At 43.8% G+C, this 14,968-nt stretch overlaps 1 protein-coding gene across 1 annotated transcript in view; it reads left to right on the top strand.

The window, feature by feature from the left end:
• The first annotated feature begins 2,238 nt into the window (after positions 1-2,238).
• Svep1 (sushi, von Willebrand factor type A, EGF and pentraxin domain containing 1) overlaps positions 2,239-14,968 on the top strand; it is a 167,986-nt gene continuing 155,256 nt past the window's right edge. The window contains exon 1 of the mRNA XM_028779896.1: positions 2,239-3,197. Within this exon, the coding sequence (XP_028635729.1) occupies positions 2,664-3,197 (534 nt within the window). The 5' untranslated portion in view covers positions 2,239-2,663. The remainder of the gene's footprint in view (positions 3,198-14,968) is intronic.

The following is a 14,968-nucleotide window of genomic DNA, read 5'->3' as shown; positions in this document are numbered from 1 at the left end:
TGTGTGTGTGTACATGTGTGTGTGTACATGTGTGTGTGTACATGTGTGTGTGTACATGTGTGTGTGTACATGTGTGTGTGTGTACATGTGTGTGTGTGTACATGTGTGTCTGAGTATGGAGGCCAGAGTCTGATATCCGGTGTCTTTCTCACTTGCTCACCACCATATTCCGCGAGGTAGGGTCTCTACTGAACCTTGAGTTCATCGATTCAGCTGGACTGCCTGGCCAAGGAGGTCCAAGGGTCTGCTGCCTCTGATGGAGAATGCACATCACTGGGCTCCACTTTTTACATAGGTGCTGCAACTCTGAGCTCAGTGCCTCGTGCTCGCCTGGCGGGGACTTTACAGACTGAGTCATTTCCCTCCAGCCCTCTGCCGTACACACACCCTATTCTCTTTTTGAGACAGGATCTTACTATGGTCTGGAACTCTCAACCCTCCTGCCTCAGCCTCTCAATGCTGGGACTATAGATTCAGGCAGGCTCCACCCTCCCTTCAATTTCCAAGCCTGACTTCACCACCCAGGCCTTTCCCCAGTTTATTTACTTGAGCCAATAAATCCTTTCTTTGTTTAAACAAGGAGAAGCTGGATACTCATTGCTTGCAGCTAGAAGATTTCAAGGCAACTATCTACTTCCGTGGGTTTTTTTTGTTGGGGAGAGGGATAAGGGACACACAAGATAGTGTATACAGCAGTTGCCACAATCTTTGAATGCTAGCTCTTAAGGAAGTGTTTAACATAACATGGGGTAGATGAAATTTGGAAACTATTTCTAAAAGAGTTTCAAGTCGAATGAGAGCTTCTACTTCTCAGAAGATCCAGATCGTTCTTCTCCCTGCTCCTTGTCCCTCTTCCACACAGACAACAACTGTGGAACCGTGTTCAAATCTACATTTCCTTCAGATGCAGCCTGACCTGAAGGACGGGAATGGGGTCCTACCTCACTTTTCAGTTTTTAGTATTTTTGCATTGGACTAAGTACATTCTTGGTGGTCAGAAAGAGCTGCTGGAAATGGGACTTGGGTAGCGTTCATGGATAAAGGAAGTGTACAAATGGCCAGTGTTTATTGAGCACATGCTATGTTCTGAACACATTCCGAAGAGTTTTACTATTCTATGATTTAATCCTCAATATGTTGTTATTACTCCATTTTTCCAAATGAGCAAACTGACATAACCAATAAATAACACAGTCAGGGTTTCATGTCAGGGATATTGATCCAAGAACCTTACCACTTCAACCTACACGCTCTGACACCTCTCATGTTGAAAGGAGTTCATGAAATAGAGCTGGAGTTAAGCCACTCACTGCTGGGGACCAGGGAAACTCTGGGGTCACTTGATTCCAAAGCAAAATAAAAGTAGACACTGGACCAAAGCCCAGAGGTGATGGGGGCTTAGATAACTACATGGCGTTCCTGGTTCCTAGCTGGAATCTTTTAGCCAAGGGCCCTACCTTTCATGTAACACGTATGTGCTTCATATATGTACAGCTTTGAGGTCTTACTTGGAAAAAATCACCCCAGGTAGCAGCTGGTATTCCAAAGGGTATATATGCCAGGAAGATCTAATCTGTTGAATCAAATAAAACAAACAAACAAACAAACAAACAAAAAAGCGAGGGTGTAAAGTCCACGGAGTCTCTACTCAGAGTTCAAAATTTAACATAAACTTCGACCCTCATAGAAGGCTGCACAAATGTCAAATTGATGGTGACATCACTTTTACCAGCTATACGTTACTCGAGGACAGATCCATGTCAGCTTTTCCTTGTTCATCCTCTTGTTACCTATAGAGCATCACAAGCTGCTACATGGAGGAAAAAATGAACAAATGCAGGGATGATTAACGCAGGAAAGGAGTCATTCTGCATATGTGATGCGCAGGGTGGGCCCCACTTCAATAGTCTGATTTGAACAGGTTCTCAGGAGTCTGCACCACTAATCAGACAGGCTCTTCAGGAAAGTTATGCAAGTATCCACTTTGGGAGCCTTAGACAGGCACCCCCACCCCGCCCCCAAGAGTGGAATGAACCCCAAAAGGTGAGCAAGCATTTTTCAAAGCGTGCTTTCAACTCTGCCAGCCCCGCGTGTGTGTTTTCTTCTACAGTGTTTCCAATTACTGTGGCACTCTCGGTATCCAGATCCATCTCCAGCGAATTCCTCCGCAGCTCCTTGCCAGACATATGGGATCAATCAGTGCGCTTGTGAGGGAATGTTGACAGCATGACAGGCGAAGGGTTCTGGTGTCATGGAATCTCCAAGAGTCTTTAGCTGGATCCCAGGCAAGAGGGAGGGGGAGGAGAGAGATAGAAGAGAGATAGGGAGAGAAGAGGGTAAAGGAAGGAGAGGACAGAGGAGGGAAACGACTCTGGCTTCACTGCCCCCTTCCTTCAAACATTTTATAGGCTTCGGGAGAGAGAAGGAGGAGGAGAGAAACCAAATAGAGGAGAGCCAGAGGAGCAGATCCCTCCAGTCCCTCCCGAGTCCCCGAGCTGCCAGAGGAGTCTGGATCCTGTCCCCAGTGTCACATGCAAGGGCGCTGAGGTTCGCGGCTGCTACTCCGGGTACCCTCTGCTCAGTCCGGGAACCTTGTCGCCTCTCTGTGGGCTCCGGGACTGTCGCCTTGCTCTCTCCGGGACCACCTCTCGGTCCCCAGCGGGATGTGGTCGCGTTTGGCCTTTTGTTGCTGGGGTCTGGCACTGGTGTCGGGCTGGACCAACTTCCAGCCCATGGCCCCGTCGCGCAACTTCAGCTTCCGCCTGTTCCCGGAGGCCTTGCCGGGGGCTCTGGGCAGACTGGCCGTGCCTCCCGCGTCCGGTGAGGAGGAGGCAGCGGGGAGCAAAGTGGAGCGCCTGGGCCGCGCGTTCCGGAGCCGCGTGCGGCGCCTGCGGGAACTCAGCAGCCGCCTGGAGCTCGTCTTCCTGGTGGACGAGTCGTCCAGCGTGGGCCAAACCAACTTCCTCAACGAGCTCAAGTTCGTACGCAAGCTGCTGTCCGACTTCCCCGTGGTGTCCACGGCCACGCGTGTAGCCATCGTCACCTTCTCGTCCAAGAACAACGTGGTGGCGCGCGTGGATTACATCTCCACCAGCCGCGCGCACCAGCACAAGTGCGCGCTGCTCAGCCGCGAGATCCCGGCCATCACCTACCGCGGCGGTGGCACCTACACCAAGGGCGCCTTCCAGCAAGCCGCGGTAAGACTCCCTTACCCCCAGACCAGCGCCCCGGGGCCCCTCCCGCCCACCGCTATTAGCCCCTTTTCTAACCCAGTTCAGCTCCAGCAAGGCTTAAGGTGCCCAAGGCAAACATCCCCAGACGCACAAATATGACCATTCTCCTGCTGTCCTAGTGAAGGTCCAGACTGAAATGGGTTTTAAATGCTTAGTGAGGTGTCACGTTTCTTAAAGGGTCCCTTTGAGGGACCCTAGAAGGAAAGGACCTTAAGGTCGCTTAAGCTCGTGAGGAAACTGTATGGAACAGGTATAGTTCACAAACATTTGTGAAGATGGGCCATGTAGTGAGCTGAGGACAGCCCTGATTCTTTTCCATGACATAGACTTCGTAACTTTGCTTCTAGATTTTAATTGTTTACTTGTTTGTGATAGGCTTTGTCGTGTTTCCCAGACTGATCTCCAATTTACAACGTAGCAAAAGGTGTCCCTGAATTATGATCCTCCTGCCTCCACCTCCGAAGCCATGGGATGACAGCCATTGACCACCAAAGGACTTTATGCTCCAGGACTTCCTAAATAAATGCTTAGCATCTGACAGAAGTCACAAGAAGACTTTTATAAAAATGTGCATTTTCCTAACTGCAAAATAATACATAGTTGACCATGGTTTGGAGCACTGAGAAATATTTAAGGCAATCCATCAAGTCAATGTTTGTAAAATAAAGGAAACAAAAGAGAGCGGGGAACCCAAATAATCTCTTTATCCTTAAAATTCCAGCGGATATACAGTTGAATGTTGTCCAGTATGTTACTCATATATTATTTCAACAAACTTGCTAACCCACGTTTTTGCAGCCTGCATTCTTCAGCTGTTGTACATGATTCAAATGTACATTAATTCATAGTATCTCGTGGTGTGACAGCATTGGATCCCTGGAACTGCAGTTACAAGCAGTTGTGAGCTGCCATGTGGGGGCTGGCAGTGGAATTCAGGCACTCTACCTGAGAAGCCAGTGCTCTTAATCACTGAGCCATATCTCCAGCCTTACTAGACAACTGAGTGTTGTGAACTGCTGTGTGGGGAGCACACAGTCAGGCCTTTAAATAAGGACTTTAGAAAGCTCTCCTAAAGAAGCAATCAAAGAGAGTTTTTAAACTTCTTCGTCCACATTGCTACCTCCTCCACTGGAGAGTTGTATAAATTTACATTCTCCTGTTATGTGCATGTGAATATATGATTGTTTTTAGAAAGCATTATGGCTAACTTGATAGCTAACTAGAAAAATTGTTCTAGCAAGTTCAATTTTTATAATCTTATATATAGTATTAGCTATTGTATTAACTGGGTATTTGCCTCTTTTTTTTTCCAACTTGATCATGGTTTTTGCCCTTTTCGCCATTATGAGCATATTTGTTTATTCCTAGTGATTTGCATATGCTTTTTATGTAATAAGCCCAGTGTCCCTTTTTGCACATGCAGCAAATATGTTTTCCAGGTTTTTGTATTTTAATTGTTCGCTACTGTGTCACTGAATGACTAGTTTAAGCTTTCATTTGCTCAAGTCTACCAACCTTTGCTCTTAAGGCTCAGATTTCGATGGCTGTGGAGAGATGATTCAGTACTAAGGACTTGCTGCTCTTGGAGAGGATCTAGGTTCCTATCCCAGCAGCCACTTGGTGGCTCCCAGCCATTCTAACTCTGGTTTCAGAGGATCCAACACCCTCTTCTGACCTCCCTCGGCATCATGCACGTGATGCATACACAGACATGCAGACAAAGCACTCACACACATAAAATACATCTTTAAGAAAAAAAATTAAAGTTTTTATATCTGCTTATTTTGTTAGAATGACTGTCTTACTGCCCAGATGTTTTCCACTTAACAGCTGCTTGATCTGGAACTTGCTAAGGCTCTCATACAAAGGTGTCTCCATTTTTAAAATGATAATTGTCCCAGCTCAGCAATTTACTCAATGGTCATTAATTCTTTCTGAATATAGTTGAAAGTTTATTTAGCCATGTAAATATGAATGGGTGCTTGGCCCCCTCTGGTCTTCTGCTTTATCCTATCTCAATTTTAAAGTTCACAGAGATGACTTAGTTATCGTAACTTTACAGCATATTTAAGCGTGAGACAGTGAAAAAGAATCTCCTCCTTTTTTGTTTGTCTTGTCTTTCCTAGGCATTATGTAATGTGACTTCTTAATTTATTTTCATATAGTTCTAATAAAACTAGTAGGGATTTTGATTTCAATATAGGAAACATTGAAATGATAGGGAGCGATTACATTTTTATAATAGTGCTCTGCTCATTTATACTTCTTATATCAATCAATAGTTATAGTTTTTCACATGTTCTGTAAATACTTTTAAAAATTAGACCTAATTATTTATCACTTTTTTATCTATGAATCAATCTTTTGTGGAACTAAGGATCAAACCAAGTCTCCGACAAAAGCTGGGGAAGTGCTCTGTCGCTGAGCTGTAACCCCAGGTCTCTCTCTTTTTTAACCTTTTTGCTATTCCTTTGAACTTTTTACTGTTATGAGGCAAGGTCTCATTAGGTTACCCAGGCTAATCCTGCGTCATGATCCTCTCACCTCAGCTTCCTGAGTAGCTGGTGCTGCAGGCCTGAACCAAGAGGTCCAATTAACCTTTTAAATTTTATTTTAAACACTTCTTGAAGTATCAAAACATCATCATTTTTTAATCTGTATTTCTTCTTCATGTATGTATATGATGTATCTTGGTCCCACCTTCCCTCATCTCTCCTCAGCCCTAGCCCTGAACCTCCATCAAGCTCCCATCCCCCACCTCACCTCGTGCCTTTCTTTTTCTTTATAATCCACAAAGTTCCGTTAGTGCTGCCACCTGGACATGTGTGTAGGACAGAATCTTAGAATGTTGACCAGGTCATCCTTGAACCCCTGGGAACTGAGGGGCTCCCATCCCAGCTTCCCATGTAGCTGGGACTTCAGGCAAGCGCCCCCACACTTAGCAACCAGATTCTTATTGGATCTTATCAGTGTCTCAGACTCATTTTTTTCCTTTTCATAAATTTTACTTTTCTGCTAATGTATAGAAAATGAAACAATTAGAAAAGTTCCATGTAAACATACTTTGGCATGTGGATACATAATATATGCATATACATGCCTATGTATAATGCATAGTGTGTACCTAAAAGTGAAGGAGCTGTTTTACTCTATGTAGGTTTCTGCATCACCTATGTTTTTCATCCCACTGTTTATAATGGGAAATTCACTTCTACCTTATCAAGTTTTTTTTACAGTCACGTGATTTCCCATTATAGATTGTACCTTTATTTCATCTTGTGATTAATGCTTATTGTATGAGGCAGGCTGTTACAAATGGGATATTACGTGTGGGTGTTCCCATCTCTGATCATCTCCTAAGTGTAAACTTTTGAAGGGACATCATTGCATTTGAGTATGTGTGTGGCAATTTGCTGTGCAGAAAATGGTACCAGATTGCACTCCCAGTGTGGTGTCCACATAGGTACTAGGATGCAGACTGGATAACCCATGCCAGTGTTTAGATACTCCCTGATTTTGTGTGAGGGAATGTATTCCTTTAGCAAAGCTAAACATGTGTCCATGCATGCTGTGCAGTTTTATAGCTGTTCCTTTTTCAATACACATTTGAACATTTGGGGACTATTACCTATTCTTTTTTTTTTTTTTAATTTGGGCGTGGTTCTTTTTCTTCCTGGATGGCAACACACTTTAAATTTTAATCCAACTCCTCATCTGCCAATTAGATGGCACCTATCATTTTATCAATCTATCGAATCTAATTTTCTTTTCCTTTTATTGTAAACTGTATGAAACTTTAACAGCTTGCCCCCTCTTAAGGGATGAAGTAGAAACAGAGGGATGCTCTCTGCTTATTGAAATAGTTGTACCAGGCAGAATTCACTTTTGAGCATACTCTGACCTGGCTTCCATGCCCAGTACACATCAGACCATCAGAGTTGAGCAGCTTCTTAATGTCATTCACTGCCCTCTTTGCCAAAGGAGAATCCAGCAGCACTGGGAAACCATGCCTGATCCAGCTCTTCCATTTGGCTTGGCCAGGCTTGCCCTGAGTTTCTGAGAATGCTGATCCCTAGATGTGAAGTGGGGGATGAGTCAAGGGCACAATTCTCTCCTCTTCCCCCTTCCAAACACTGCATATTGTCTTGGAAAGCAGAGTTGCCAAAGCAAGGCTCCTGGTGTATTTATTCTTTTGGGAGCTGTCTGTGACCAGCAAGCAGAGGTTGCTCAAATGTTTCTTTTAACTGAACTTTGCCTTGACTTTATTTTTCTTTCCTCATTTTGGTTGAGTTATGAGAAGGGACAGAGGTCAGCTGGACCCAGTCCTTGTCCAGACAGAAACCTACATGTTTTTCTTATAGCCTTCTCAAGGCCCTGATGGGCATATTTAGGTATAAAATATGATATTTAGATAAAAGTGATGGAAGAGAATTGACACTCGAAAGTGGTACTATTGAGGCTCTGACCCTGTTTTTGCATGTAGATCAGACATGGGCATTTCACTGCCAACTTTGTGTGCAAATGCTAAGCCATGTGCAAATGCTAAGCTTAGATTCAGAGATGAAGCTTACACTATTAGTTGGAAATGAAATAATTCATCAGTTTTTCATGTGTTTGCAGAATGTTGGTGCTTGAACTGTTTATGGCTTGGCCTTCATGTGAAATACACAGATATAAAAATAAACACAGATAAATACTTGTACCCCTTTCACATTAGACACTTTATTTCTCCTTCTAAAATATTTATTTTCAATCTTGTGTGTATGTGTTTATATGGGTATGTGCATATGAGGGCAGTGTAGAAGAGGGTGTTGGATCCACTAGTACTGAAATTCTAAGTGTTTGTGAGCTGCCAACATGGGTGCTGGGAACTGAACTCACATCCTCTCCGAAAGCATGTGCTTCCTTAACCACTGGGCCATCTCTCCAGCCCCACCTGATACAAAGCCTTACTATGAAGAAATTCCATTACTAACGTAAACCTTTCTGTCACCACTCAGTACATTTTTTTTTAGTGCTTAGTCAGGAAGGATCACAGCTGCATGCTTTCATGATTTAGAACTGTTCAACCTTCTTGGGAACGCGTGTGAGGATTACCTGTGATCACCACACTTGATTGGAAAGGATGGACTTCAGAGTAGGCACACTCTTTAGCTACCACCCCTGGCACAAACCAAAGAGTGTAGGGCTGGAGTAATGAACCCTGCAGCCAGCAGGAGCCCTGAGGTGTGGGCACCCTCCTCTCTAGCCATCATGTGTACACATTTCTATCCATATGTCTTTAATATATTGCACTTTGTAGATACCTCCCTTCCCTTGCCTCCTCCTTCTCCCTTCTCCCCATCTCCCCCTGTGTCTTTCCTCTCCTTTTCCTTCTTCTCCTTTGCATGATTCTACTATCAGGAAGTCACTCCAAGCCCTCAGTCAGAAGAAAAAGGTAAAGACAGTCACACTCCATTTAAGAGGAATCTCGTCACAGTGCATGTATTCTTTTCCTGTATGTGTCATTGAGAAAGACTTGAGCTTATGCCCGCCCTTAGTTTCAGGGAGCTTTGTTAATGAGAAGGAAGAGCAAACTAGGTGCTAATATATCTGATGCCTGTCAGAGTCAGTAAAGTCATACATTAAAAACCGTCAGGGCACTGCCCTAAATTGAGTAAAACTCTGAGTATGTGTATGATATCAAAAACTCCCTATCTTATAACCTCAATTTCATTGGCAGTTATGTTTGTCATTACCTGGGTGTTATGGCATATATCTCTAATACTAGCAGGAATATTAGAAGCCAGAAAGATCAGGAGTTCAAGTTCAGCCTTGGCTTAGGAGCAAGTTTGAAGCCAGCTTAGGCTACGTGAGAGACTCTGCCTCAAACAATGTATGTATGTATGTATGTATGTATGTATGTATGTATGCAGATATATGCAGAAAACACCCGGAATATGAATGGAGGGGAAATACACACACACACACACACACACACACACACACACACACGTTCTAGTACGACTGCTCTCAATCATAAAATACTTTTAATTTTGTTAAGATTTATTTTTGTGTGTGTGAACATTTTTGCCTGCATGTGTGTATATGCACTGTGTGGGTACAGGGGAGAAAACCCAGGCCCCCCCTCAAGAGCAACAAGTGCTCCAAACTGCTGAGCCATCTCTCCAGCCCCTAAAATTCTTTTTAAATGTCCCCCTCCCCCTCCCTAATCTTCATAAGAATGCAACATACCCCACAATACATATCTACTTTCAAAACCAAGAGGATATCCAAATTTATTGACTGGAAGTTGAAATGATAGAATTCCAATTTTGTTTTGTCATGTGCCTGGGGCTGTAGCATTGAGTTTTTCGGTGTTTGCAGGAACCCTGTGCTGGAGGCAGTAGTCACCCTCAGTACCCTCCTGCTTGGTCCAGCTGTTCTTTACTCCCTCCAAATTCACACCAGATCTTGAGAGTACAGGCACACATAAGAACCTACAAATCAGTGGCAGTGGCTCTTTTGGTGCCAGGACACCTCCCATAACAGTACAGCCAGTAATCAAAATGTGACACCAGGCAAGGGTTGAGGCTGTAGATGGCAGACATAATCGACTCCCTTCCCTTGCTGAGAGGCTGGGAGACAGTGGTCTTCTGTGGTTTGTCGTACATGGACAGGTCAGTGACTGATGTTCTGTCATGTTTTCTTGTTCTTGCTAATAATGAGCATCAGAGAACATTTTCAGCTATGGGAGATGCCTTCTAACGTTTAATGCTGTCCCACGTAAAAAGCAATCATGTCAATTGTCTTGGTTGATTCGCCTTCCCTAGCTCCCAAGCTTATCGTCTGTTCTGGTCAACAAAAGACAGGCTCTTGGCTTCTTGTTGTCAGCCGAGATGCATGTTGCTTTCTTGGGGCATCTCTGTTCCTCTTGGCTCACTCATTTTGGCTTGTTCCAGTGCCATCCTATTTGCAGAAGAAAATTGTACGTGTTAGTCCTATTGGATAGCCTCACCTTTCTGGAGGAACTTGAGATAAACCTTGAGAAAAACAAAACATTTAATTTTCTTAATTCTACTTTTTCCCCCCACAGCACCATTTCTAGCCAGGCTTTGTCTTTTTAGCCACAATTCCCCTCAAAATATGCACACTTGGCTTTTGACTGTTACTTCAAAAGTGATAGTTTCGGGAAGTTGCTGTTGGAATTTTCTGGCCTTGAAGATACCAGAGTTAAGGCTATTTGTACACAGCCAAATCTAATTAGTAAAACCTCACATTGCAAGTAAGCTGCAAAGGACATTACATGAGGTTTTTTTATTTTTTTGTTGTTTTTTTTTTCTGCCGCCCTAGATTCTGTGCCAAGACCCATGGCTCGAAGTAAGGAGCATTGTGCATTCCACATGTTAATGAGAAGCACTAACAGTTGAGAAGAATATGTTCCTCAGAGTTCATGAGTCCTGGGCAGATCCACCCCTGCAAAGTCAATCACACCCCTCCTTCTCCAGAGGCACCTTCCTCTGGCCAAGATTAAAACAAGAGAAACAGAGCTCGAATAGAGGTCTTAGATTTGGGTGGAAAGTAGTGTTCTTATAGAATAACAGAACTCTCCTCTTGTGTTTCCCTTGGTCCAACTGGGCAGAGGAAAGACTCATATTTTATGTGCCAGTTGTTAGATCAGTTGGACAGAGGCATTGAATTGACTCTTAGCCTATGCACTGAAGAAGTGACTAGAAATACAGCCAGTGTCTTGGCTTAGATTTGGACAGAAGTGTAAGCCAGGAAGAGCATCTGAATGTAAGAGGTAGCTGATCTGGGAGGAGATCCAAGCAGCTATGGGAGGGAGAGGAAGGAAGAGAGACAAGGAGAGAAAGGATGCCAAAGACAACATGAGTGGTAGTTGGTGTTTAATTCCAGTGGAACACTGAGAGCTAGTGTCCATTCAAGCCTCTAGTATTACAACTGGACAGTAGGGGATCTAGGTCTTTTAAAACCTCCTCATGTCAGGCATAGTTAAGGGTTGCTACCGTGGTCTGTCACCTACACGTCCTCTGCATGCAAGCAGAGTGGTCTCCAGGCAATCAAGAAAGCCTCAGGCAAAGAGATGCTGCTATGAGAAGTCTGGGATGGAGCAAGAGGTACAGAGAGGAAGGCAACTAGGTGGGAGTTGGCTAGGGATATCTCTCAGTTCTATGGCAGATGCCTTACAGATATGAGGCCTGGGGTTTAGTCTACAGCACTACAAAGCAAAGATGTGTAGCTTTGCATGGGAGGAGAGTCTTGGAAAACAGCTGTATCCAAGCGATGCTCTATGTCTAAGCAAAACAATCCCAATGCCTAACATTATATGTGCTACTGATGTGGAAAGTGAGAAAAGAGTGGAAAGTGATCCAGAGAGCTCACCATGGGCTAGCCTCTGACATCACACAAGCACAGAAAGAGTCGCTGGTTTCCCCCCTTGTCTCCTTTCACTTTTTCTATTTAAAACTTCCCTTTCTCTTACAGCCTGGAAGTCAACGGACTCAAGTCAGTATTCATCCAACAAAAGTGGCCTTCATACCAGCAGTATATTTCTTTTCAGGAATTTTAAAAGTACTTCATTTGACATTCTCCCCAAATGTGAGAGAAATAATGTGTCAGCTGCTTTTCCTGTTGCTGTGATAAAATAGCCTGACAAAAACAGCCTAGGACAAGGTTTACGCTGGCTCACAGCCAAAGGGCATAGGCCATTGAGATGGGGGAGGCTGCAGAAGTAGGGACATGAGGCAGCTGTCACATTGCATTTGCAGTCAGGAAGCAGGGAGCTAATGGTGTTGGTACCCAGCTATCTTTACCCTTCACGCTCAGCCGAGGGCCCAAGCTTGGGCAATGGTGCTGCTCACATTTTCATAGGTCCTCCCGTGTCAGCTAACCTGATGGAGATAATCTTTCACAAGTGTCTTACTTTTCTATTGCTATGATAAAGCACAATGACCAGAGCAACTTATTAAGAAAGTGCCTAATTTGGCTTACAGTTTCAGAGGGTCAGAGTTCATGATGGCAGAGCTGAGAGCCCACATCTTAATCCACAACCACAAGGAAGAGGGAGAGAGGAATCCCATGAATCGTTTGAAGCCTCAAAGCTTTCACCCAATGACACACCTCCTCCAACAAGACCACACCTCCGAATCCTTCCCTAACCGTTCTACCAACTGCCACCAAGTATTCAAATAGGAGTCATTTTTATTCAGACCACCACAGTAGACTTGTCCCCTGGATGGCACTAGAGCTTGTCAAGTTGATAATCACTGTTGATAATCGCAAATGATACAGGGAGACCAAGGAATCAAGAATCTAGGGTAGTTAATACATGACTCATCCATAGCACTCATTGGCTGACTTTGTATCTCCACAGGACCTAGAGATAGTACTCACTATAGTCTCAGAGTCCTTAAACAGTCACAATTTCAATGTGATTAATGTCAGTACAGTAAAGGGTAGCTTGATGCCATCCACAGTTGGGATTCTCAGGGAATGGTCAGTGAATGCTCTTCTATTTAAATGGTCAACGAATTGGAACCAGTTTACCCTTCAGACCATTTTCCTCTTCCTGAAGCAAGAGGAAGCATTGAGAATAATGGCACACGGGCATGGATCCCTGTAGCTTGCCCCCTAAAATCTGGTTAGGGAATCATATCTCAGCTCCTCCAGAGAGAAGGTTGTGTGGTGAGCTCAGAGGGAATCTGCATGCTCTAAGCTTTGGATCACATGTCACCATCAATACTACTTTTACCTACCTCAAGAGTCCTCATCAGTATAGGGTCCAGGAGCCTTTTTTGTTTTCTTCATTCTATGACCAGAGCAATATCAAATCTTTCTTGTCCCTTGTGGAAATGGGAAGCTATTTGTCAGAATCACACTTTTTCAGAATCTCTGGAGCTACTCTGTCAGCTTCCACAAGCATTTGCAGTTCCCTAATAAAAATGTTGGTTTTATAGTAACTGACTTATGTAGTTGACATGACTGTTCTAGCAACATAGTAGAATTAAATCATTGCAAACAATGCTAAGTGACAGGTAGTTACCAGGCAACCCTGATAGCCCTTTTCCTACATAAAGTCATGAAACCCCACAAAAGCAAACCTCAGATTATATTATTGCCATCATCCCCAAAGCCCAGGGAACACAGATGAAGAGGGTAAGGCTGAGGTCATATTGTGGGGTGCATGGCAAACTGGAATTTAGATCCAGGTAGTGGGAGCCAAAGTCTTAACTTTCAGCACTGTGCAAAGCTACCACTGTTGTCTACACCGTATGGTCAGGTCTACTGCATAACAATGTACTCCATGTGTAATTGATGGTAATGTTGGTTGTAAAGTCTTTCTGGAGAGGGCATCTGGGAGAGGAACCTGGGAAAAAGGATGAGAGTGGTACAATAGAACGGACACACTACCAAGGCTGACGAGCATTTGGAGGCTGCCATTTTAATTAATGCCATCTGAGGGTCCTGATAATCCCTGTCGGTCCTCATTGTCCTTACTGATTCTTCCCTCCTTCAGTCCAGACAATGATTTCTTATATGCATTTTCATGTGCTGTAGCTATACCAGCACCCATCTCCCACATCCCAGGCCAATCACTGCAGAGGCCACACACTGAAGGTGTTGTTCGATCATATCAAGTAACAACATATGTGCTCAAGTCGCCCTTATTTGTCTAGGGTTATGAATTCTTAGGTTTATCTAATGCAAGATCAGCCTCAAGTCATATTCTTTATTAAAATAAAAATGTGATTCAAGCAAAAGAAGTCAACGTTTTTAGTACTAGACAGCTTAAGTGTAACTGTCAATCATGCGTCTCAAGAGTAAGCCTATGCATTTTATTGATCTTTCAACTAAATTCTGTTTATCCTGATTTGAGGTCTTCAAAGTTTACCTTCACCCCTACCAAATATTTTTTAAAGTACTATAAGTATCAAACTAGTACTAATTAAAAAAAAGGTATATGTGTGTGTATATGTGCATTTGCATGTGTGTGTGTTTGCTCTAGTATGTGTGTGCATGCTGTTTTGTCTGTGTTATGTTTGCAGTAGTATGTGTATGCATGCTGGTGTGTGTCTTTGCAGTAGTATGTATGTGTATGCTGGTGTGTGTTTGCACTGGTATGTATGTGCATGCTAGTGTGGGGGGGGAGGAGTATGTGTGTACATGCCTGTGTCCAAGCATGAGCTACAGTATGCCTTCCCTTCCCTTCCCTTCCCTTCCCTTCCCTTCCCTTCCCTTCCCTTCTCTTCTCTTCCCTTCTTTCCTTCCCTTCCCTTCCTTCCCTTCCACTTTGTTTGAGATGGGGTCTCATCTCCATCCAGCTTCTGGAGAGTGTCATGTCTCTGCCTCCTGTCCCACAGGAGCACTGGGATTCCAGGTAGATGGGCTACTGAGCCCCAAATGTTTGTGGGTTCTGGGGATCTGAACTCTTGCTCTAATTCATACCCACTAAACTATCTTCCCAAGCCTATAAAGCATTTTTTAAGAGCACTCAGTTTTTCAAAGGCATGCATGCAAGTAAACTGTACAGATTATTTAATCCCCAGAGATAATGCTAAACTCAAAGTAATTTAAAAGTCCACACCTTGGAACGATGATGGGTATAAATATCACTGCAGTCCCTGACTGGCAATTTAAATACAGGCACCATTTGAGTAGGACCAGAAGCATTTGGGACTTCAGAATTTATTCTTAATTTTGGAATATTTGCATATTTATGATTCTATGTCTTGGAT

The sequence above is a fragment of the Grammomys surdaster genome, unplaced genomic scaffold (genome assembly GCF_004785775.1).
Source record: "Grammomys surdaster isolate TR1022 unplaced genomic scaffold, NIH_TR_1.0 363, whole genome shotgun sequence".
NCBI lineage: Eukaryota > Metazoa > Chordata > Mammalia > Rodentia > Muridae > Grammomys > Grammomys surdaster.
Note: the sequence above shows the minus strand (reverse complement) of the source record. Positions and strands in the feature narration are given on the sequence as shown.